Source organism: Cherax quadricarinatus, chromosome 14 (genome assembly GCF_038502225.1).
Source record: "Cherax quadricarinatus isolate ZL_2023a chromosome 14, ASM3850222v1, whole genome shotgun sequence".
In the NCBI taxonomy this organism is placed as follows: Eukaryota; Metazoa; Arthropoda; class Malacostraca; order Decapoda; family Parastacidae; genus Cherax; species Cherax quadricarinatus.
In genome coordinates, this window is record NC_091305.1 from 36,059,411 (window position 1) to 36,082,495 (window position 23,085).

At 41.2% G+C, this 23,085-nt stretch overlaps 1 protein-coding gene across 1 annotated transcript in view; it reads right to left on the bottom strand.

Moving 5' to 3' along the window:
• The window catches only part of LOC128698520 (histone-lysine N-methyltransferase SETD1B-like), a 438,732-nt gene that overhangs the window by 195,635 nt on the left and 220,012 nt on the right, over nucleotides 1-23,085 (bottom strand). Inside the window, exon 3 of the mRNA XM_070084956.1 lies at nucleotides 21,991-22,041. Coding sequence (XP_069941057.1) covers nucleotides 21,991-22,041 — 51 coding nt within the window. The remainder of the gene's footprint in view (nucleotides 1-21,990; nucleotides 22,042-23,085) is intronic.

Here is a 23,085-nt window from a genome sequence, read left to right on the forward strand (position 1 = left end):
TCTGCAGCCCACTGAAAGATTTGGTTGATGTCCGCCTGGAGCCTTGCAGTGTCTGCAATGGAAGACACTGTCATGCAGATTCGGGTGTCATCTGCAAAGGAAGACGCTTATAACATTTTTTCTGTATCTCTAGTTCGACAACAACACCCACAACCCACAACACCCACAACCCACAACACCCCACAACACCCACAACCCACAACACCCCACAACACCCACAACCCACAACACCCCACAACACCCACAACACCCCACAACACCCACAACAACAACCCACTTATAACATCTTTTTTCGATATGTCTAGTTCGACAACAATACCCACAACCCTCATCACTTACCTATTTATTCACAATTTTTCCTCTTTCGATACAATTTTTCCCCTTCTTTTTATTGAATCTTAAAATGTAATACACATTCCTCCCTACATTACTAAAATTCTAATAAAATCCTCTCCTTACCCATCTCCTTGTATCCACATAAATTGATAATATACTCACAACTAATCATCTCACTACCCAACTACTACAACATGTTTCTACACCCTTCATTCTTTTCCAATGCATCATAACTTTTCACTTCTATAATTTCTTTTAAAATATTCACACATTACCTTTATTTTCAGTAAAATCCCCCCCCCTATATTTCATTAAATTTCTAATACAACCCTCCCCATACACCTCTCCATCTCACCCACATTTCTTCACATCCACTCACCCGTTTCCCAACACACCTCTTCAGAACAAACACAAAAATCACATTTCACATCCACAAATGCATCTCATCACCCATCTCAAATCCACTAAAATCACTGTAACCAAGATATTCACAAAATTCTATGACCACCTGACACACACACAGACAACTCACTTTATTTTGAACACTACCAAAAACACCAACAATTACCATTGAATACTCCAAAAACATCATTCGAACACCCCCATCATTTTTTTTTATAAATATATCACGAACACATCCAACTAAGATATGCTATAAATCACATTTTTAGCCACATTCCCTCGATTTCGGTAATATGAACAAAATGATTGGGATAACATTAGAACATTTCCAAATTACGTTGGAGCACATTCAAAAATGTTATGGAACACTTCCAAAATACAGTAGAGTACTCCAGAATTACTTTGAACGTCTCCATTTTTGGATATTTCCAAAATTAGTTTTGGAGACTTTATCTTAAAATCGAACATTATTTTTCTTGTTGGTAAACACACTCAATGGTAGAAATATTCACTCGAGAGACTCCTTGAGCTTATATGGCTTACCTCAAAGTATTGCATCATGATTTTTTTACAATCCCCTCCAGCGACGCCATGAAATGATGTTCACACCCAAGGTAGATTTAAGATAATCATCTCTTTCCAGACCAACTGTGTCCTCTTGTGCTAAAATTTGGTGAGGTCACAGGGCTGACAGACACCATGAAATTAACTTAAATGAGATATAACATTTGTATTCTACCTCAATACTTTTTTCATGGTAAGGTTTGATTGATTTAAAATTCATCATGTCTTAAAAATTTTTATTAAACATTTCTCTTTTTAATGAATGAAACATCATATATTATTAATCTTGGTGTAACAACACGCTCTAAACATCATAAATCCTTCCCTCTAAGTCTTGTTCTTCCAAGCCCCGTCACATCGGTACCTGTAAATTTTAATATTTTTTTTATTTCATTAGCATATAATGGGGAGAATTTTGCATCATCACCTGTAAAAGTTATAAACCAACTAAAAGTTACATATTTTTTTCACTATCCCAAACATATGCCTCTCAAGTGTTGCATCAGTATTCTTCTTGTTAACTTAAATATCTTCCCATTATTGACTTAAAAGCATTATCATACTGTGTCCCATTATTAACTTAAATGAATTAAAAGCGTCTTGTTAACTTAAAGGATGTAAGTATTATGGTAGACATGATTCTTGGTGTTCAGGTAGAGAGAGAAGGCCGAAATGGTAAGTGACACATTTCACAAAGAGGTAAATATGAGTTATATATATTAGTTCAAATATATATCTCTCTCTTCAAGTTATAATTACTTCCTCATAATAATTTAAATGAATTAAACCACTGATACAAGGTAAATAATTTTTGCTTACCTCATGAGGGATACCAAGCACTTCCTTCAATTCTAGAAGATAATAACTTCGAATCATCTTCTAATTCTTGACCTTGGTTAATGTTTTTCATTTCTTCTTTGACAACCATTGTTGTACAAATACCTTCTTCCTTAAATTTCATTATCATATCTTCGAGTATGGGTTTATAATGTGTATTCCAGATATAATCATTTGAAGTTTCATACCTCCCAATACCTTTCAGAAAGATAACCTCTCTTATATTTTTATTGCCTTTCACACTTTTTATGACTCTCTCAATGGATTCCTTGAAATATCTTATCCTGTCTGCGATAGTATCTTTCTTTAAACCATACACCAAATGGGAATCTCTTGATTTTTCAATTAAATTTTGAGAAATGGTATTTTCCTCCAATGGTCCAGCAATACGAAATTGGCTTATTATGGCTGCTAAATAAGGAAGATTCAATTTTCTTTGATCCGGTGAAGGTTCAAACTCGATAACAGTTCCAGGAGTATCACGATCTTCAACTCTGCATCTTCTCAGATTAAATAATGGTTCTCTACTCTGATACACATCAGCATAAGGATATTTCTTACCCAAATAATAACTTGCACCATATCCTTTTATAGCAACACAATTCGCATGAAAAATAATGCAGATGTTGTCACGACAATATTTTTCATCGTACAATTTTCCTTCTTCAATGTTGCAAAATTCCAACCAAGGAAGATCTTTCACCGTTTCACAAATAACAATGAAATCGCCAAGTTTCCCCATATTAGATGCTTTCCATGCGGTTCCCGGACAATGTCTGGGGGTGACTTACACACAACTCTCCCATACACATAAAGAGTTGCTAAATAGTATTAAATGAAAATTTCATTAAACTTACCTAAACTAGGATCAGCCATTTCAAAATCCATTTTCATAATTAATTTTTTGAGCTTTGGTATAATAAAAGTTTGAGATAAATGACTACTCCATTCACATTCTCTTAACAATAAATTTTCCAATATTTCTTCACTCCATCGTTGAGTCATTTCTCGTACCTCAGCTACAATCACTTCTTTTGAGAGAACATGTTCCGCATCAACTCTTTTTTGAATGGGTTCGACTCTCTTAATTGTATATAACATTTCTATAAACACCACACTAGTATGTTTTGTCGCAACCACCTCCATATTTCTTCTTCTGCTCAAGTGATTCCTTACCATTTCACTCCAAATATTTATACCAAAAATTTCAATCATTGTCATCATCAAATATCATTTTTTTTAATAATACAAATACACATTACAGGGGATTTCTTCAAAGCATATATATTATCCATTGTATATTTCAAATAATATGTTTAGCCATTGTTAACTTTCCTTATTTTCAGTAAAAAGAAATATTCAGACAATATTTTTTTTTGGCAACACTTACTACTTGCTTGTGACGTCACTATCCAGCACCATGTTAAAACAGGATAGAACAGGTATCTTCCCCTTATTAACTTAAATGAACTAAAAGCATGACATCACGATACTCATTGATCAAATTATCTTACCTTTAATTGTCTTCATGCATTTCCAAGTATGTACCATCGGTATAGTAATAACAAGTCATAATACCATTGAAGTAAGTTATGATTACACTCTACAGGACCCAACAAACGCATTACCAATTCCAATCATTTGCTAGAAATCAACACACTTGGCGAAGTTCCCCTATGGGGGTTTGTTCATCTATCATCCACGATACAACTTTTTCTTGCTAAGATCACTTCCTCTGGATATTAAAGGTTTATATTCATTCCACTTAAGATTCTTCACCTCACCAAAGAAATCCAAGAAATGTTTAACTCTCCCCATCCTGTATGACACTAAACTCGTGTAGGTTCATTCACCTATCGTCATGGTGATGCCACGTAGTGTTTTTCATGGAACAAATTTCTCTACACATATAGTTATAAAAACTACTAACTCAACAACCCTCGTGGTGAAAAGAGTATAAGAAGACACATCTGTATTGAGTTACAAGAGTATTTAGATGGAGACTTCAGATCTACATAAGTTCCCTGGACTGTAAAAATTCAAGTGAGATTTTTGTTATAGTCTAAAAAAAAAAATCGTGCTAGAGTTATCTTGTATTTAAGTTAACAAGAGGAAAAGTTCATTTAATAAGTGGAAGTTACATATGAAAAATTTGTTACAGTTGCAAAAGTGTCTACACATCACTGATCTGATAAAGAAATGATTAATTCGATAGAAGACCTTGATCACAACCCTCCAAAACTAAGGAAGGTGACTGAACAATATCTCACCGATGAAGAAATGCTTATAGCAATGGAAGATTTTGAACGTGAGTTTTTAATGAGATATTATTGAGTAAATTCACCCACAATGTAATTTTTAGAAATTCTAATGAGAAATATTTTTTTTAATTTGTTGAGTAACAAACTTAATTTTTGGGATATAATACTATATTTTATCAAAATTACAGGTAAAGAAGCAACAAAAGATGAAGAAAAATATCTTTTGTTAATGAAAGGTAATATTACAAAAGATTTTAGCGGCAGTGATTAAATTCTTTTAGTACAACAAGCAAATTGTTGTGCTGTTAAATTGAAAAAGGGAGGTCTTGCTGATGCTTTAAGTCAGGTTTTACCACTTAGCAATCCATATTTATTTAGATCACCTGGATGTCATAAAGCAAATCTAGCTAGTGAAGTCACTCGTGATAAATTTGGGATCATTAAATTTGTAAATAATGGAAAAAATAACCCCATGATTGCCAATATGTTCGCACAGTATGCAATGGGACCTCCACATAAGTATTATATGAACTGTAAAGTTGATAAGTCCTACTATAATACATGCAAATATTTAGATACAAAGAAAGCTCGTGAGATTATATTCAAAGAGTGCATGAATGATCTTGTTAAGCGGTTATTAACAGATCCCAATGGGATTATAATGGAAAAAGTTGTGTTTCCAGAAGGAATTGGATGTGCTTCATCCGGAAGTGATTGGCATGCATATCTTAAAATCATTCATGATTTTGCAAAGGAATTAAAAAAACGTCGTAGAAATATTGCTATCATTATTGTAAAATATGACAAATAAAATATCTCTATAATACTTTTTTTTGTTTTATTCACCATCACTCTAAAACCTTATTAGGCAACTGAATAGAGATCCTACGTCTGGCAGGAATGGTGATGAGTATAAACATCTCTGATCTTTGTTGTTCATACATTAGTACCTCTTCCACCAGGGTGCGACTAACCATCTCAAGAAAATGGAGACAGACAATAGGATGGAAAAATATTTTAAAATTGAAGAAGGAAAATTACACGATGAAAAATATTGTCGTGACAACGTCTGCATTATTTTTCATGCGAATTGTGTTGCTATAAAAGGATATGGTGCAAGCTATTATTTGGGTAAGAAATATCCTTATACCGATGTGTATCTGAGTAGAGAACCATTATTTAATCTGAGAAGATGCAGAGTTGAAGATCGTGATACTCCTGGAACTGTTATCGAGTTTGAACCTTCACCGGATCAAAGAAAATTGAATCTTCCTTATTTAGCAGCCATAATAAGCCAATTTGGTATTGCTGGACCATTGGAGGAAAATACCATTTCTCAAAATTTAATTGAAAAATCAAGAGATTCCCATTTGGTGTATGGTTTAAAGAAATATTCTATCGCAGACAGAATAAGATATTTCAAGGAATCCATTGAGAGAGTCATAAAAAGTGTGAAAGACAATAAAAATATAAGTGAGGTTATCTTTCTGAAAGGTATTGGGAGGTATGAAACTTCAAATGATTATATCTGGAATACACATTATAAACCCATACTCGAAGATATGATAATGAAATGTAAGGAAGAAGGTATTTGTACAACAATGGTTGTCAAAGAAGAAATGAAAAACATTAACCAAGGTCAAGAATTAGAAGATGATTCGAAGTTATTGTCTTCTAGAATTGAAGGAAGTGCTTGGTATCCCTCATGAGGTAAGCAAAAATTATTTACCTTGTATCAGTGGTTTAATTCATTTAAATTATTATGAGGAAGTAATTATAACTTGAAGAGAGAGAGATATATTTGAACTAATATATATAACTCATATTTACCTCTTTGTGAAATGTGTCACTTACCATTTCGACCTTCTCTCTCTACCTGAACACCAAGAATCATGTCTACCATAATACTTACATCCTTTAAGTTAACAAGACGCTTTTAATTCATTTAAGTTAATAATGGGACACAGTATGATTATGCTTTTAAGTCAATAATGGGAAGATATTTAAGTTAACGAGAAGAATACTGATGTAACACTTGAGAGGCATACCTGGAGTTTACCTGGAGAGAGTTTCGGGGGTCAACGCCCCCGCGGCCCGGTCTGTGACCAGGCCTCCTGGTGGATCAGCGCCTGATCAACCAGGCTGTTGCTGCTGGCTGCACGCAAACCAACGTACGAGCCACAGCCCGGCTGATCAGGAACTGACTTTAGTTGCTTGTCCAGTGCCAGCTTGAAGACTGCCAGGGGTCTGTTGGTAATCCCCCTTATGTGTGCTGGGAGGCAGTTGAACAGTCTCGGGCCCCTGACACTTATTGTATGGTCTCTTAACGTGCTAGTGACACCCCTGCTTTTCATTGGGGGGATGGTGCATCGTCTGCCAAGTCTTTTGCTTTCGTAGTGAGTGATTTTCGTGTGCAAGTTTGGTACTAGTCCCTCTAGGATTTTCCAGGTGTATATAATCATGTATCTCTCCCTCCTGCGTTCCAGGGAATACAGGTTTAGAAACCTCAAGCGCTCCCAGTAATTGAGGTGTTTTATCTCCGTTATGCGCGCCGTGAAAGTTCTCTGTACATTTTCTAGGTCGGCAATTTCACCTGCCTTGAAAGGTGCTGTTAGAGTGCAGCAATATTCCAGCCTAGATAGAACAAGTGACCTGAAGAGTGTCATCATGGGCTTGGCCTCCCTAGTTTTGAAGGTTCTCATTATCCATCCTGTCATTTTTCTAGCAGATGCGATTGATACAATGTTATGGTCCTTGAAGGTGAGATCCTCCGACATAATCACTCCTAGGTCTTTGACGTTGGTGTTTCGCTCTATTTTGTGGCCAGAATTTGTTTTGTACTCTGATGAAGATTTAATTTCCTCATGTTTACCATATCTGAGTAATTGAAATTTCTCATCGTTGAACTTCATATTGTTTTCTGCAGCCCACTGAAAGATTTGGTTGATGTCCGCCTGGAGCCTTTCAGTGTCTGCAATGGAAGACACTGTCATGCAGATTCGGGTGTCATCTGCAAAGGAAGACACGGTGCTGTGGCTGACATCCTTGTCTATGTCGGATATGAGGATGAGGAACAAGATGGGAGCTAGTACTGTGCCTTGTGGGACAGAGCTTTTCACCGTAGCTGCCTCGGACTTTACTCTGTTGACGACTACTCTCTGTGTTCTGTTAATGAGGAAATTATAGATCCATCGACCGACTTTTCCTGTTATTCCTTTAGCGCGCATTTTGTGCGCTATTACGCCATGGTCACACTTGTCGAAGGCTTTTGCAAAGTCTGTATATATTACATCTGCATTCTTTTTGTCTTCTAGTGCATTTAGGACCTTGTCGTAGTGATCCAGTAGTTGAGACAGACAGGAGCGACCTGTTCTAAACCCATGTTGCCCTGGGTTGTGTAACTGATGGGTTTCTAGATGGGTGGTGATCTTGCTTCTTAGGACCCTTTCAAAGATTTTTATGATATGGGATGTTAGTGCTATTGGTCTGTAGTTCTTTGCTGTTGCTTTACTGCCCCCTTTGTGGAGTGGGGCTATGTCTGTTGTTTTTAGTAACTGAGGGACGACCCCCGTGTCCATGCTCCCTCTCCATAGGATGGAAAAGGCTCGTGATAGGGGCTTCTTGCAGTTCTTGATGAACACAGAGTTCCATGAGTCTGGCCCTGGGGCAGAGTGCATGGGCATGTCATTTATCGCCTGTTCGAAGTCATTTGGCGTCAGGATAACATCGGATAGGCTTGTGTTAGTCAAATTTTGTGGCTCTCTCATAAAAAATTCATTTTGGTCTTCGACTCTCAGTCTGGTTAGCGGCTTGCTAAAAACTGAGTCATATTGGGACTTGAGTAGCTCACTCATTTCCTTGCTGTCATCTGTGTAGGACCCATCTTGTTTAAGTAGGGGCCCAATACTGGACGTTGTTCTCGATTTTGATTTGGCATAGGAGAAGAAATACTTTGGGTTTCTTTCGATTTCATTTATGGCTTTTAGTTCTTCCCGCGATTCCTGACTCCTAAAGGATTCTTTTAGCTTAAGTTCGATGCTTGCTATTTCTCTGACCAGTGTCTCCCTGCGCATTTCAGATATATTGACCTCTTTTAGCCGCTCTGTTATTCTTTTCCGTCGCCTGTAAAGGGAGCGCCTGTCTCTTTCTATTTTACATCTACTCCTCCTTTTTCTTAGAGGAATAAGCCTTGTGCATACATCGAGTGCCACCGAGTTAATCTGTTCTAGGCATAAGTTTGGGTCTGTGTTGCTTAGTATATCTTCCCAGCTTATATCGGTTAGGACTTGGTTTACTTGGTCCCACTTTATGTTTTTGTTATTGAAGTTGAATTTGGTGAATGCTCCCTCGTGACTAGTCTCATTTTGTCGGTCTGGGGCTCCATGCATACATGTCTGAACCTCAATTATGTTGTGATCTGAGTATATTGTTTTTGATATGGTGACATTTCTTATCAGATCATCATTGTTAGTGAAGATGAGGTCTAGTGTATTCTCCAGTCTTGTAGGCTCTATTATTTGCTGGTTTAAATTGAATTTTGTGCAGAGATTTAAAAGCTCGTGTGAGTGTGAGTTTTCATCAGAGCTGCCTCCTGGTGTTATTACTGCAACAATATTATTTGCTATATTCCTCCATTTTAGGTGCCTTAAGTTGAAATCCCCCAGGAGCAAGATGTTGGGTGCAGGAGCTGGAAGATTTTCCAGACAGTGGTCAATTTTTAACAGCTGTTCCTGGAATTGCTGGGATGTTGCATCCGGAGGCTTGTAGACTACCACAATGACTAGGTTTTGGTTCTCGACCTTTACTGCTAAAACTTCCACTACGTCATTTGAGGCATTAAGCAGTTCTGTGCAAACAAGTGACTCTGCAATGTACAGGCATATGTTTGGGATAGTGAAAAAAATATGTAACTTTTAGTTGGTTTATAACTTTTACAGGTGATGATGCAAAATTCTCCCCATTATATGCTAATGAAATAAAAAAAAATATTAAAATTTACAGGTACCGATGTGACGGGGCTTGGAAGAACAAGACTTAGAGGGAAGGATTTATGATGTTTAGAGCGTGTTGTTACACCAAGATTAATAATATATGATGTTTCATTCATTAAAAAGAGAAATGTTTAATAAAAACTTTTAAGACATGATGAATTTTAAATCAATCAAACCTTACCATGAAAAAAGTATTGAGGTAGAATACAAATGTTATATCTCATTTAAGTTAATTTCATGGTGTCTGTCAGCCCCGTGACCTCACCAAATTTTAGCACAAGAGGACACAGTTGATCTGGAAAGAGATGATTATCTTAAATCTACCTTGGGTGTGAACACCATTTCATGGCGTCGCTGGAGGGGATTGTAAAAAAAATCATGATGCAATACTTTGAGGTAAGCCATATAAGCTAAAGGAGTGAGGATTGTGTTTCTATCCAGAAATCGAGTGAATATTTCTACCATTGAGTGTGTTTACCAACAAGAAAAATAATGTTCGATTTTAAGATAAAGTCTCCAAAACTAATTTTGGAAATATCCAAAGATGGAGACGTTCAAATTCTGGTGTACTCTACTGTATTTTGGAAGTGTTCCAATATATTTTTGAATGTGCTCCAACGTAATTTGGAAATGTTCTAATGTTATCCCAATCATTTTGTTCATATTACCGAAATCGAGGGAATGTGGCTAAAAATGTGATTTATAGCATATCTTAGTTGGATGTGTTCGTGATATATTTATATAAAAAACGATGGGGGTGTTCGAATGATGTTTTTGGAGTATTCAATGGTAATTGTTGGTGTTTTTGGTAGTGTTCAAAGTAAAGTGAGTTGTCTGTGTGTGTGTCAGGTGGTCATAGAATTTTGTGAATATCTTGGTGTTACAAAAAATGCGATTCTAAAAGCTTAGAGATCTCCAGTGAACACTAGAAAGGACTGCCCTTCTAGCATCCAGCCTGTTACTGGGTTTTCGTAACAAGTAGTCAGTATCCTTGTTCAATTATCCATTAGAATTCAGTATAATTCAATAGTGCTTCAGGATTACAACTGGTAGGCTACTAACTAGAGAAATTAAAATTTAATAAATTTATTAAGTCTAGAGGTATATTATCAAATTAAATTATATTAAATTAATCACAGTAATCAAAATAATATCACTTCTCTTGAGTACAATATTATTGTGCTGAAAGCACATATCACATTTATAATTCTTAAGTACCATCTGGTACATTAACATTTAATAAGATATTACAAATATGTACAAGTAAGTTTGTGTGTATGTGCTCTAAGTAGTTTGCTAAGTCTCAAGACTCAACTAGACTTAAACAAGTGACTGACAAAGTCCTCAAATAAACTAACTTCTTGACCAACTGGCAACCAGAACAGTCTGCTTGAACAATAAAAAGAATGCTAAGCCCAATAGCAATATAACAAGCAACTGCAACACAGAATCAGGAACAAGGAGATAATATAATGACACTAAGTAGGGACCATCTGCAGATCCTCCACAAAAGTCACAAAACTCCCATACTACTGAATCTAAGTTCAGCATAAGAAAATCCCCGACTGTGATAATACACAGATACCAGTACAAGTTAGGTGAGAAGCTACAGCTCAGGACCTGAGTTGCTCAGAGTGTCTATGTGACACACAACCTCAGTACAACGTCAAAAATCACTAAGTCTATACAATGTTCTGTGAACAGAGTTCTACAGGACTAACAAGAATAATGAGACAGACAATCTGTCCAACCACCAAGAGAGTCTAGACCAGACTGAATACTTTAGGCTAGGTGAGGACACCCCCCTCCCCCTCGATCACGTGATAGCTCCGTGGACAGCTGTCGCTCAGAAGCCGGCAGAGTAACGAGCAAGGAGCGATAATTACAGTAGTTAGACAATCAAGACTTGAACTGAGCACATAATATGTTACATCCTACCTAACAAAGGAAGCTACGTCAAATAACAATATAAAGCAATACATTTACGATTTAGCTATTATTGCAAATATAAGCAATATAAAATTAAATGAAAAGGTAATAATTATATATATACATAATAATCATTGCAACCCATTCAGGGGTTGCAACACTTGGTTACAGTGATTTTAGTGGATTTGAGATGGGTGATGAGATGCAATTGTGGATGTGAAATGTGATTTTTGTGTTTGTTCTGAAGAGGTGTGTTGGGAGACGGGTGAGTGGATATGAAGAAATGTGGGTGAGATGGAGAGGGGTATGGGGAGGGTTGTATTAAAAATTTAATGAAATATGGGGGGGGGGGATTTTACTGAAAATAAAGGTAATGTGTGAATATTTTAAAAGAAATTATAGAAGTGAAAAGTTATGATGCATTGGAAAAGAATGGAGGGTGTAGAAACATGTCGCAGTAGTTGGGTAGTGAGACGATTATTTGTCGTGAGTATATTATCAATTTATGTGGATACAAGGAGATAGGTAAGGAGAGGATTTTATTAGAATTTTAGTAATGTAGGGAGGAATGTGTATTACATTTTAAGATTCAATAAAAAGAAGGGGAAAAATTTGTATCGAAAGAGGAAAAATTGTGAATAAATTGGTAAGTGATGAGGGTTGTGGGTATTGTTGTCGAACTAGACATATCGAAAGAGATGTTATAAGTGGGTTGTTGTTGTGAGTGTTCTGGGGCGTTGTGGGTTGTGGGTGTTGTGGGGTGTTGTGGGTTGTGGGTGTTGTGGAGTGTTGTGGGTTGTGGGTGTTGTGGGTTGTGGGTGTTGTGGGTTGTGGGTGTTGTTGTCGAACTAGAGATACCGAAAAGATGTTATAAGTGGGTTGTTGTTGTTGTGGGTGATGTGGGTTGTGGGTGTTGTGGGTATTGTTGTCGAACTAGAGTTACCAAAAAAGATGTTATAAGTGGGTTGTTGTTGTGGGTTGAGTGTTGTGGGTTGTGGGTGTTGTTGTCGAACTAGAGATGCTGAAAAGTGGTTATAAGTTGTGGGTTGTTGTTGTGGGTGTTGTGAGGTGTGGGTGATGTGGGTTGTGGGTGTTGTGGGATGTGGGTGTTGTGGGTTGTGGGTGTTGTTGTCGAACTAGAGATACCGAAAAGATGTTATAAGTGGGTTGTTGTTGTGGATGTTGTGGGGTGTGGGTGATGTGGGATGTGGGTGTTGTGGGATGTGGGTGTTGTTGTCGAACTAGTGATGCCGAAAAAGTGGTTTTAAGTTGTGGGCGTTGTTGTCGAACTAGAGATACCGAAAAAGAGGTGATTCTGTTATAAGTGTTCGTGTGTGTTTTGTTTGTGTTCATGTTTTTTGCGCTCGTGTTATATCTTAGTTGGAGGTGAGTGTACTCAGAGAAATTGGTAATCGTCTTGGTTATAGTGATTTGAGAGGATTTGTGTGAAAATGGGTGTTAGTCTGTGATGTTGATCTTAGTTTATGGTGATTTTGGTGGTGTTTGGGCAGTATACGGTGCTGTTTTGGTAGTATTCAGTGGTGTATTTGGGAAGTACTCAAATGGTGTTTGAGACTATTCAAAGATGTTTTTGAAGGTGTTCAAATGATGTGCAAGAGTATTTATGAAGGTGTTCTGGGAGTATTCAGTGGTGATTTGGGGGTGTTCGAATGATGTTTTTGGAGTATTCAAAGGTAATTGATGGTGTTTTTGGTGTTGTTCAAAGTAAAGTGTCTGAGTTAGTTTTTGTGATACTGTTGTAAAAATCTGGAGAATGAGGGAGGAGTTTGGGGGATGAGTTGTAATTTAATGAAATATGTAAGTGTAGATAAATTAGAGATGTCAAATCTTATTTGGGGGTATTCAAAATGTTGTCTTGGAAATGTTTTAGTGTTGTTTGGAAATGTTCAAAGGTGCTTTTGTGAGTATTCAAATGATTTATGAGTGTTTTGAAGGTGTTCAAAGTAAAGTTAGGTGTGTGTGTGTGTGTGTGTGTGTGTGTGTGTGTGTGCGTATTAACTTCGTAATATGTAAAATTGTGACTAGTGAATTTATCGAAAAGTGGTTATAAGTTGTAAGTGTTGTGGTGACTTTTTCTGATGAAATAGTTAAAACGAGAAAAATGTCTAGACTTGAGGAGAGTGAATCTTTTGTAAAGAAATTGTGGATTCTTGTGGGTATTAACGAAAAAAATGTGAAATTATTTGGGTTATCCATATGTGGGGGAAGTCGACAAGATTCAGCCTGTGTGTGAGGTCGTCGCGTGATGTCACTGACCGCCGAGTAAACACATGTGGGGTGACGTCACACATGTTTAGACCTGTAGTAAGAGAAAGTACCATGCCCCATAGGAGGAGTTCATTTGAATGCTTACCCCTAGAGGGGGAATCCAAAAAACTTGATCCAAGGAGATGGAGTCTCTGTATGATATCGAGAAAAACTTGATCCAAGGAGATGGAGGAGAAATACTTTAGGGGTAGAAGTGGATGGTGGGGGAAATCTTTGTATTATTGATATAGAGAAAAACTTGATCCGAGGAGATCATAAGTATTATCGAAAAACTTGATCCAAGGAGATGGGGAGAAATCTTGGACATAGAGGGTAGAAAAAGGTGTGGGGGGAAAATCTTGACCCGAGAAAAAACTTGAAGTGGAGTCTTTGTATTATCGAGAAAAACTTGAGAGCAGGAATATTTGGGGTAAAAGTGGGAGTCCATTTTGAATGCTTACCCCCAGAGGGGGGAATCCAGAAAACTTGATCCGAGGAGATGGAGTCTTTGTATTATTGATATCGAGAAAAACTTGATCCGAGGAGATGGAGATCATAAGAAATTAAAAAAAAATTCGAAAAAATTTGGGATGGGGTGAAAGTGGGAGGGGGAACCTCAAAAATTTGATCTGAGGAGATGGAGAACATAAGAAAATGAAATTCGAAAAAAATCGGAAAAAAATTCGGGGAGCGGTAGCGATCCGGACGATGCTGCAGAAGGCACTGCAGAAGGTGCGGGCGGGCGCGAGGGTGAGGCGCACGGGGGGGCGTTGGTGGGGGAGGGGTTGAAGGGCGTGGTAGGGGGTTGAGGGCGTGGTGGTCGAGGGCGTGGTGGTCGAGGGGAGGTCAAGGTGGGGGGCTGAGGGTCAGGTGGTGCGAGGCGTGCGGGGGGTCGCGGGTGGGGGGCGAGGTGGGGGTCGCGGGTGGGGGGTGCGGGGGGCGTGGGTGGGGGTTGAGGGTGGGGGGTTGTGGGCGAGGTGGTCGAGGGCGAAGTGGTCGAGGGTGAGGTGGTCGAGGGTGAGGTGGTCAAGGGTGAGGAAGTCGAGGGTGAGGTGGTCGAGGGCGAGGTCAAGGCCATTAGCATAAAGGTGTGAAAAGGAGTCCGCTCAGGAATACAGCGCTCAGCCGCAGCCCTTTTCAGGAGGAGCCACTCAGCCCCTGGGGATCGTGGGTGGGGGTCGTGGGTGGGGGTCGTGGGTGGGGTCATGGGTGGGGTCATGGGTGGGGTCATGGGTGGGGTCATGGGTGGGGTTCATGGGTGGGAGTCGTGGGTGGGGGGTCGTGGGAGTCTGCTCAGGAAAGGGAGCCACTCAGTCCCGAGCCACTCAGCCGCAGAGACCGCTCAGCCACATTCATCACTACTTATATATATATATACATATATATATATATATATATATATATATATATATATATATATATATATATATATATATATATATATATATATATATATATATATATATATATAGTATATATATACCTCGGATGAGTTCCGAGAGTTTTTCTACTCCCAGAGTGAGGCCTTGAGCCAGACTCCAGAAAATACTAGAAAATCAACCTGTTGATCTCCCTGTAGCACCTAGCCTGTTCCTGGTTTTGTAACAGTTTGTTAGTTAACTCTAGTTCAGTTATGTTGTGTTGTGGCTTCTCAGTTGCGCATTACAACTAGATGAACATAAACCAACCAAGTAAAAGTTGAGAATTTAAAAAAAAAAACGTGTGTAGATGGGAAAATATTTACAATTAAACGTAAACTCATTCAGTATGGAGAGAGGCTTTTACACAATTTTTAATGTATAACTTCAATGTTATACATATTCATTAGCCTATCAATACTTTATTTACGATGTTGTACACAAAAATATACTTATCAACTGTACCAACTGGTACGTAAGTGTAATAAAATGTTGAAAAAGTTCAAGATTAATACATGTGTGTGCTCGGTTTGACTCGACTAAGAATGTTACTGACAAAACAAGTCCCTAGATAAGCTAATTTATAGCCCCTAGAGGCAATACAGTGCTTAGATGCTAGAACAGTGTAGGTCTCAGTGTTGTTTTTGGGATCTGAAGCACAGAATCTCACGACGCAACCTCAGAAAACATCATTAACTCCAAATAAATGCTTCGTAAACAGAGTTGCGTAGAGTTACGAGTATATTCCGGCTCACCAACGTCAACATACGCTATCAAAACAGAATCTAAGTAACACCAGATAAAGAGAACAGCGCTCTCCCATACAGAGATAGATAAATAGACAGATAGATAGATAGATAGAGAGAGAGAGAGAGAGAGAGAGAGAGAGAGAGAGAGAGAGAGAGAGAGAGAGAGAGAGAGAGAGAGAGAGAGAGAGAGAGAGAGAGAGAGTGACAGAGAGAAAGAGAGAGTGATAGGCCCACGACAAGCATCATCAGGTGACTGCTACCAGGTTAACACACGCACAACAATCAAACCAACTGGCAGGTAGTTACCAGCGTGAGTAGCCAGTCAAAACTCTGCTTCAACAAGCACAGTGTAGTTGTTACATCCAGATTACTTACATAAAGTAATAATGTAAGAGAAATATTATAATGGGTGAAATTTTCAGTTTACCTATTAACGAAAAAAAAAAATCCGCACGGAAATGTTAGATTTGATAGGGAAATAGATATATGATAATTTTGGTGTAATTTTTCCGAAGATGCTAAACCTCTCGTGTGTGTTACTGTCCCCTAGTGTGTGTTACTGTCCCCTAGTGTGTGTTACTGTCCCCTCGTGTGTGTTACTGTACCCTAGTGTGTGTTACTGTCCCCTAGTGTGTGTTACTGTCCCCTAGTGTGTGTTACTGTACCCTCGTGTGTGTTACTGTCCCCTCGTGTGTGTTACTGTACCCTAGTGTGTGTTACTGTACCCTCGTGTGTGTTACTGTACCCTAGTGTGTGTTACTGTCCCCTAGTGTGTGTTACTGTACCCTCGTGTGTGTTACTGTACCCTAGTGTGTGTTACTGTCCCCTAGTGTGTGTGTTACTGTCCCCTAGTGTGTGTTACTGTCCCCTAGTGTGTGTTACTGTCCCCTAGTGTGTGTTACTGTCCCCTAGTGTGTGTTACTGTCCCCTAGTGTGTGTTACTGTCCCCTAGTGTGTGTTACTGTCCCCTAGTGTGTGTTACTGTCCCCTAGTGTGTGTTACTGTCCCCTCGTGTGTGTTACTGTCCCCTCGTGTGTGTTACTGTCCCCTAGTGTGTGTTACTGTCCCCTAGTGTGTGTTACTGTCCCCTCGTGTGTGTTACTGTTCCCTCGTGTGTGTAACTGTCCTCTAGTGTGTGTAACTGTCCATCGTGTGTGTTACTGTTCCCTAGTGTAACAGACCCCTGGCAGTCTTCAAGCTGGCACTGGACAAGCACCTAAAGTCAGTTCCTGATCAGCCGGGCTGTGGCTCGTACGTTGGTTTGCGTGCAGCCAGCAGCAACCGCCTGGTTGATCAGGCGCTGATCCACCAGGAGGCCTGGTCACAGACCGGGCCGCGGGGGCGTTGACCCCCGAAACTCTCTCCAGGTAAACTCCAGGTAGTGTGTGTTACTGTCCCCTCGTGTGTGTTACTGTTCCCTCGTGTGTGTAACTGTCCCCTAGTGTGTGTAACAGTCCCTCGTGTGTGTTACTGTCCCCTCGTGTGTGTTACTGTTCCCTCGTGTGTGTAACTGTCCCCTAGTGTGTGTAACAGTCCCTCGTGTGTGTTACTGTCCCCTCGTGTGTGTAACTGTCCCCTAGTGTGTGTAACTGTCACTAGTGTGTGTAACTGTCCCCTAGTGCATATAACTGTCCCCTTGTGTTACTGTCCCCTCGTGTGTGCTACTGTCCTCTCGCGTGTGCGTGTAACTGTCCCCTAGTGTGTGTAACTGACCCCTAGTGTCTGTAACTGTCCCCAAGTGTAACTGTCACCTTGTGTGTGTAACTGTCCCTTAGTGTGTGTAACTGTCCCCTAGTGTATGTAACTGTCCAATAGTGTGTGTAACTGTCCCTAGTGCGTGTAACTGTCCCCTAGTGTGTGTAATTCCCCTACTGCGTGTGTGTCCCATAGTGTGTGCAACTGTTCCCAAATGTGTGTAACTGTCCCCTAGTGTGTGTAACTGTCATCGTGTGTGTAACTGTCCACTAGTGTGTGTTACTGTATCTCGTGTGTGTAACTGTCTCCTCGTGTCTGTAACTTTCCCCTAATGTGTGTAACTGTTCCCTAGTGTGTGTAACTGTCCCCTAGTGTGTGTAACTGTCCCCTAGTGTGTGTAACTGTCCCCTAGTGTGTGTAACTGTCCCCTAGTGTGTGTAACTATCCCCTAGTGTGTGTAACTATCTCCTAGTGTATGTAACTGTCTCCTCATGTGTGTAACTGTCCCCTCGTGTGTGTAACTGTCCCCTAGTGTGTGTAACTGTCCCTTAATGTGTGTAACTGTCCGCTAGTGTGTGTAACTGTCCATCGTGTGTGTTACTGTTCCCTAGTGTGTGTTACTGTCCATCGTGTGTGTAACTGTCCCCTAGTGTGTGTAACTGTCCCCTAGTGTGTGTAACTGTTCCCTCATGTGCGTAACTGTACCCTAGTGTGTGTTACTGTCCCCTACTGTGTGTAACTGTCCCCTCGTGTGTGTAACTGTCCCTCGTGCGTGCAACTGCCCCCTAGTGTGTGTGTAACTGTCCCCTCGTGTGTGTAACTGTCCCCTAATGTGTGTAACTGTCCCTTAATGTGTGTAACTGTCCCCTATTGTGTGTAACTGTCCGCTAGTGTGTGTAACTGTCCCTCGTGTGTGTAGCTGTCCCCTAATGTGTGTAAGTGCCCCTAGTGTGTGTAAATGTCCAATAGTGTGTGTATCTGTCCCCTCGTGAGTGTAACTGTCCCTCGTGTGTGTAACTGTCCCTCGTTTGTGCAACTGTCCCTCGTGTGTGTAACTGTCCCCTAGTGTGTGTAACTGTCTCCTAGTGTGTGTAACTGTCCCCTAGTGTGTGTAACTGTCCCTTGTGTGTGTAACTGTCTCCTAGTGTGTGTAACTGTCCCCTAGTGTGTGTAACTGTAACCTAGTGTGTATACCTGTCCCCTCGTGTGTGTTACTGTACCCTAGAGTGGGTGTTACTGTTCCTCTTTTGTGTAACTGTCCTCTAATGTGTGTTACTGTCCCCTAGTGTGTGTAACTGTCCCATCGTCTGTTTAACTGTCCCCCAGTGTGTGTAACTGTCCCCTAGTGTGTGTAACTGCTCCCTCGTGTGTGTTACTGTCCCCTAGTGTGTGTTACTGTCCCTCGTGTGTGTTACTGTCTCTCTTGTGTGTAACTGTCCCCTAGTTTGTGTTACTTTCCCCTCGTGTGTGTAACTGTCCCTTGTGTGTGTAACTGTCTCCTAGTGTGTGTAACTGTCCCCTAGTGTGTGTAACTGTCCCATCGTCTGTTTAACTGTCCCCCAGTGTGTGTAACTGTCCCCTAGTGTGAGTAACTGCTCCCTCGTGTGTGTTACTGTCCCTCGTGTGTGTTACTCTCCCTCATGTGTGTAACTGTCCCTCGTGTGTGCTACTGTCCCTGTCTCTTGTGTTACTGTCCCTCTTGTGTGCTATTGTCCCTGTCTCTTGTGTTACTCTCCCTTGTGTGTGTAAATGTCCCTCGTGTGTATAACTGTCCCCTCGTGTGTGTAACTGTCCCCTCGTGTGTGTATCTGTCCCCTCGTGTGTGTTACTGTCCCCTCGTGCGTGTAACTGTCCCCTCGTGTGTGTAACTGTCCTATCGTGTGTATAACTGTCCCCTCGTGTGTGTTACTGTCCCCTCGTGTGTGTTACTGTCCCCTCGTGCGTGTAACTGTCCCCTCGTGTGTGTAACTGTCCCCTCGTGTGTGTATCTGTCCCCTCGTGTGTGTTACTGTCCCCTCGTGTGTGTAACTGTCCCTCGTGTGTGCTACTGTCCCTGTCTCTTGTGTTACTGTCCCTCGTGTGTGCTACTGTCCCTGTCTCGTGTGTTACTGTCCCTCTTATGTGGCACTATCCCTCGTGTTTGTTTACTGTCTCTCGTATGTGACACTGCCCCTCGTTTGTGTTACTGTCCCTCGTGTGTGTTACTGTCCCCTAATGTGTGTAACTGTCCCTCGTGTGTGTAACTGTCCCCTAGTGTGTGTAACTGTCCCTAGTGTGTGTTACTGTCCCCTAGTGTGTGTAACTATCCCTCGTGTGTGTAACTGTCCCTCGTGTGTGTTACTGTCCCCTCGTGTGTGTAACTGTCCCTCGTGTAACTGTCCCCTAGTGTGTGTAACTGTCCCTCGTGTGTGTAACTGTCACCTAGTGTGTGTAACTGTTCCCTAGTGTGTGTAACTGTCCCTCGTGTGTGTAACTGTCCCCTAGTTTGTGTAACTGTCCCTCGTGTGTGTAACTGTCCCTCGTGTGTGTTACTGTCCCCTCGTGTGTGTAACTGTCCCTCATGTGTAACTGTCCTCTAGTGAATGTAAAGGTCCCTATTGTGTGTGTAACTGTCCCCTATTGTGTGTAACTGTCCCCTCGTGTGTGTAACAGTTCCTTAGTGTGTGTAACTGTCCGCTAGTGTGTGTAACTGTCCATCGTGTGTGTAACTGTCCCTTAGTGTGTGTAACTGTCCCTCGTGTGTGTAACTGTCCCCTAGTGTGTGTAACTGTTCCTTCGTGTGTGTAACTGTTCCCTCATGTGCGTAACTGTACCCTAGTGTGTGTTACTGTCCCCTACTGTGTGTAACTGTCCCCTCGTGTGTGTAACTGTCCCTCGTGCGTGTAACTGTCCCCTAATGTGTGTAACTGTCCCTTAATGTGTGTAACTGTCCCCTATTGTGTGTAACTGTCCGCTAGTGTGTGTAACTGTCCCTCGTGTGTGTAGCTGTCCCCTAATGTGTGTAAGTGCCCCCTAGTGTGTGTAAATGTCCACTAGTGTGTGTATCTGTCCCCTCGTGAGTGTAACTGTCCCTCGTGAGTGTAACTGTCCCTCGTGAGTGTAACTGTCCCTCGTGTGTGTAACTGTCCCTCGTTTGTGCAACTGTCCCTCGTGTGTGTAACTGTCCCCTAGTGTGTGTAACTGTCTCCTAGTGTGTGTAACTGTCCCCTAGTGTGTGTAACTGTAACCTAGTGTGTATAACTGTCTCCTCGTGTGTGTTACTGTCCCTCTTTTGTGTAACTGTCCTCTAATGTGTGTTACTGTCCCCTAGTGTGTGTAACTGTCCCATCGTCTGTTTAACTGTCCCCCAGTGTGTGTAACTGTCCCCTAGTGTGTGTAACTGCTCCCTCGTGTGTGTTACTGCCCCCTAGTGTGTGTTACTGTCCCTCGTGTGTGTTACTGTCTCTCTTGTGTGTAACTGTTCCCTAGCTTGTGTAACTGTCCCCTAGTTTGTGTTACTTTCCCCTCGTGTGTGTAACTGTCCCTTGTGTGTGTAACTGTCTCCTAGTGTGTGTAACTGTCCCCTAGTGTGTGTAACTGTAACCTAGTGTGTATAACTGTCCCCTCGTGTGTGTTACTGTCCCCTAGAGTGTGTGTTACTGTCCCACTTTTGTGTAACTGTCCTCTAATGTGTGTTACTGTCCCCTAGTGTGTGTAACTGTCCCATCGTCTGTTTAACTGTCCCCCAGTGTGTGTAACTGTCCCCTAGTGTGAGTAACTGCTCCCTCGTGTGTGTTACTGTCCCTCGTGTGTGTTACTCTCCCTCATGTGTGTAACTGTCCCTCGTGTGTGCTACTGTCCCTGTCTCTTGTGTTACTGTCCCTCTTGTGTGCTACTGTCCCTGTCTCTTGTGTTACTCTCCCTTGTGTGTGTAAATGTCCCTCGTGTGTATAACTGTCCCCTCGTGTGTGTAACTGTCCCCTCGTGTGTGTAACTGTCCCCTCGTGTGTGTAACTGTCCCCTCGTGTGTGTAACTGTCCCCTCGTGTGTGTAACTGTCCCCTCGTGTGTGTAACTGTCCCCTCGTGTGTATAACTGTCCCCTCGTGTGTGTAACTGTCCCTCGTGTGTGCTACTGTCCCTGTCTCTTGTGTTACTGTCCCTCGTGTGTGCTACTGTCCCTGTCTCGTGTGTTACTGTCCCTCTTATGTGGCACTATCCCTCGTGTTTGTTTACTGTCTCTCGTATGTGACACTGCCCCTCGTTTGTGTTACTGTCTCTCGTGTGTGTTACTGTCCCACGTGTGTGTTACTGTCCCTCGTGTGTGTTACTGTTCCTTCCTGTATGTTACTGTCCCTTGTGTGTTACTGTCCCCCTCTCGTGTGTTACTGTGTCTCATGTGTGTCACTGCCTCTCGGGTATGTCACTGCCCTCTCATGTGTGTCACTGCCCTCTCAGGTGGGTCACTGCACTCTCATGTGAGTCACTACTCTCTCATGTGTGTATGTCACTGCCCTCCCATGTGTGTCACTGCCCTGAAGTGACTTCTGGTCATATTCTCACCTCTTCCCATGGTGTTGAGGTGACTCCCCTCGCTGGCCAGGTCGCACACACCTGCGGAAGAAGAGTTCACAGGTCACACAAGCATGTTGTTAGTGCTGCATTACACTACAAAGGACATACAGCCCTGGTGATCTACAAGTTACTCCACAACACTACACAATCTCACATTAATAAGCCAATGTAGACATACTAAACAACGTTCGTTTTCACACGTTTTACAGTTCATTAATATATTGGATATCTACGTCTCCAGAAAATTTAATATTTCTTATTCTCTTTGTGTGTGTGTGTGTGTGTGTGTGTGTGTGTGTATATATATATATATACAAGGAATTCGCAAGAGCAGGCGAAATATACACAAACACTGATCTCTGGATGAAGGAGACTCGAACCTACAAACCTTGGAACAAGGTACGCAGTGCTATACCATTCTCACCACACTGGACAATACCTTGGCGTGCAGCCAAGTTATTGTCCAGTGTGTTGAGTTTGGTATAGCACTGCGTACCTTGTTCCAAGGTTCGTAGGTTCGAGTCTCCTTCAGCCAGAGACGAGTGTTTATATATATATATATATAGTGCGGATGACAAGAAACAGATGATTGCTGATGTTATGAATGAAAAGAAGTTGGATGTCCTGGCCCTAAGCGAAACAAAGCTGAAGGGGGTAGGAGAGTTTCAGTGGGGGGAAATAAATGGGATTAAATCTGGAGTATCTGAGAGAGTTAGAGCAAAGGAAGGGGTAGCAGTAATGTTAAATGATCAGTTATGGAAGGAGAAAAGAGAATATGAATGTGTAAATTCAAGAATTATGTGGATTAAAGTAAAGGTTGGATGCGAGAAGTGGGTCATAATAAGCGTGTATGCACCTGGAGAAGAGAGGAATGCAGAGGAGAGAGAGAGATTTTGGGAGATGTTAAGTGAATGTATAGGAGCCTTTGAACCAAGTGAGAGAGTAATTGTGGTAGGGGACTTGAATGCTAAAGTAGGAGAAACTTTTAGAGAGGGTGTGGTAGGTAAGTTTGGGGTGCCAGGTGTAAATGATAATGGGAGCCCTTTGATTGAACTTTGTATAGAAAGGGGTTTAGTTATAGGT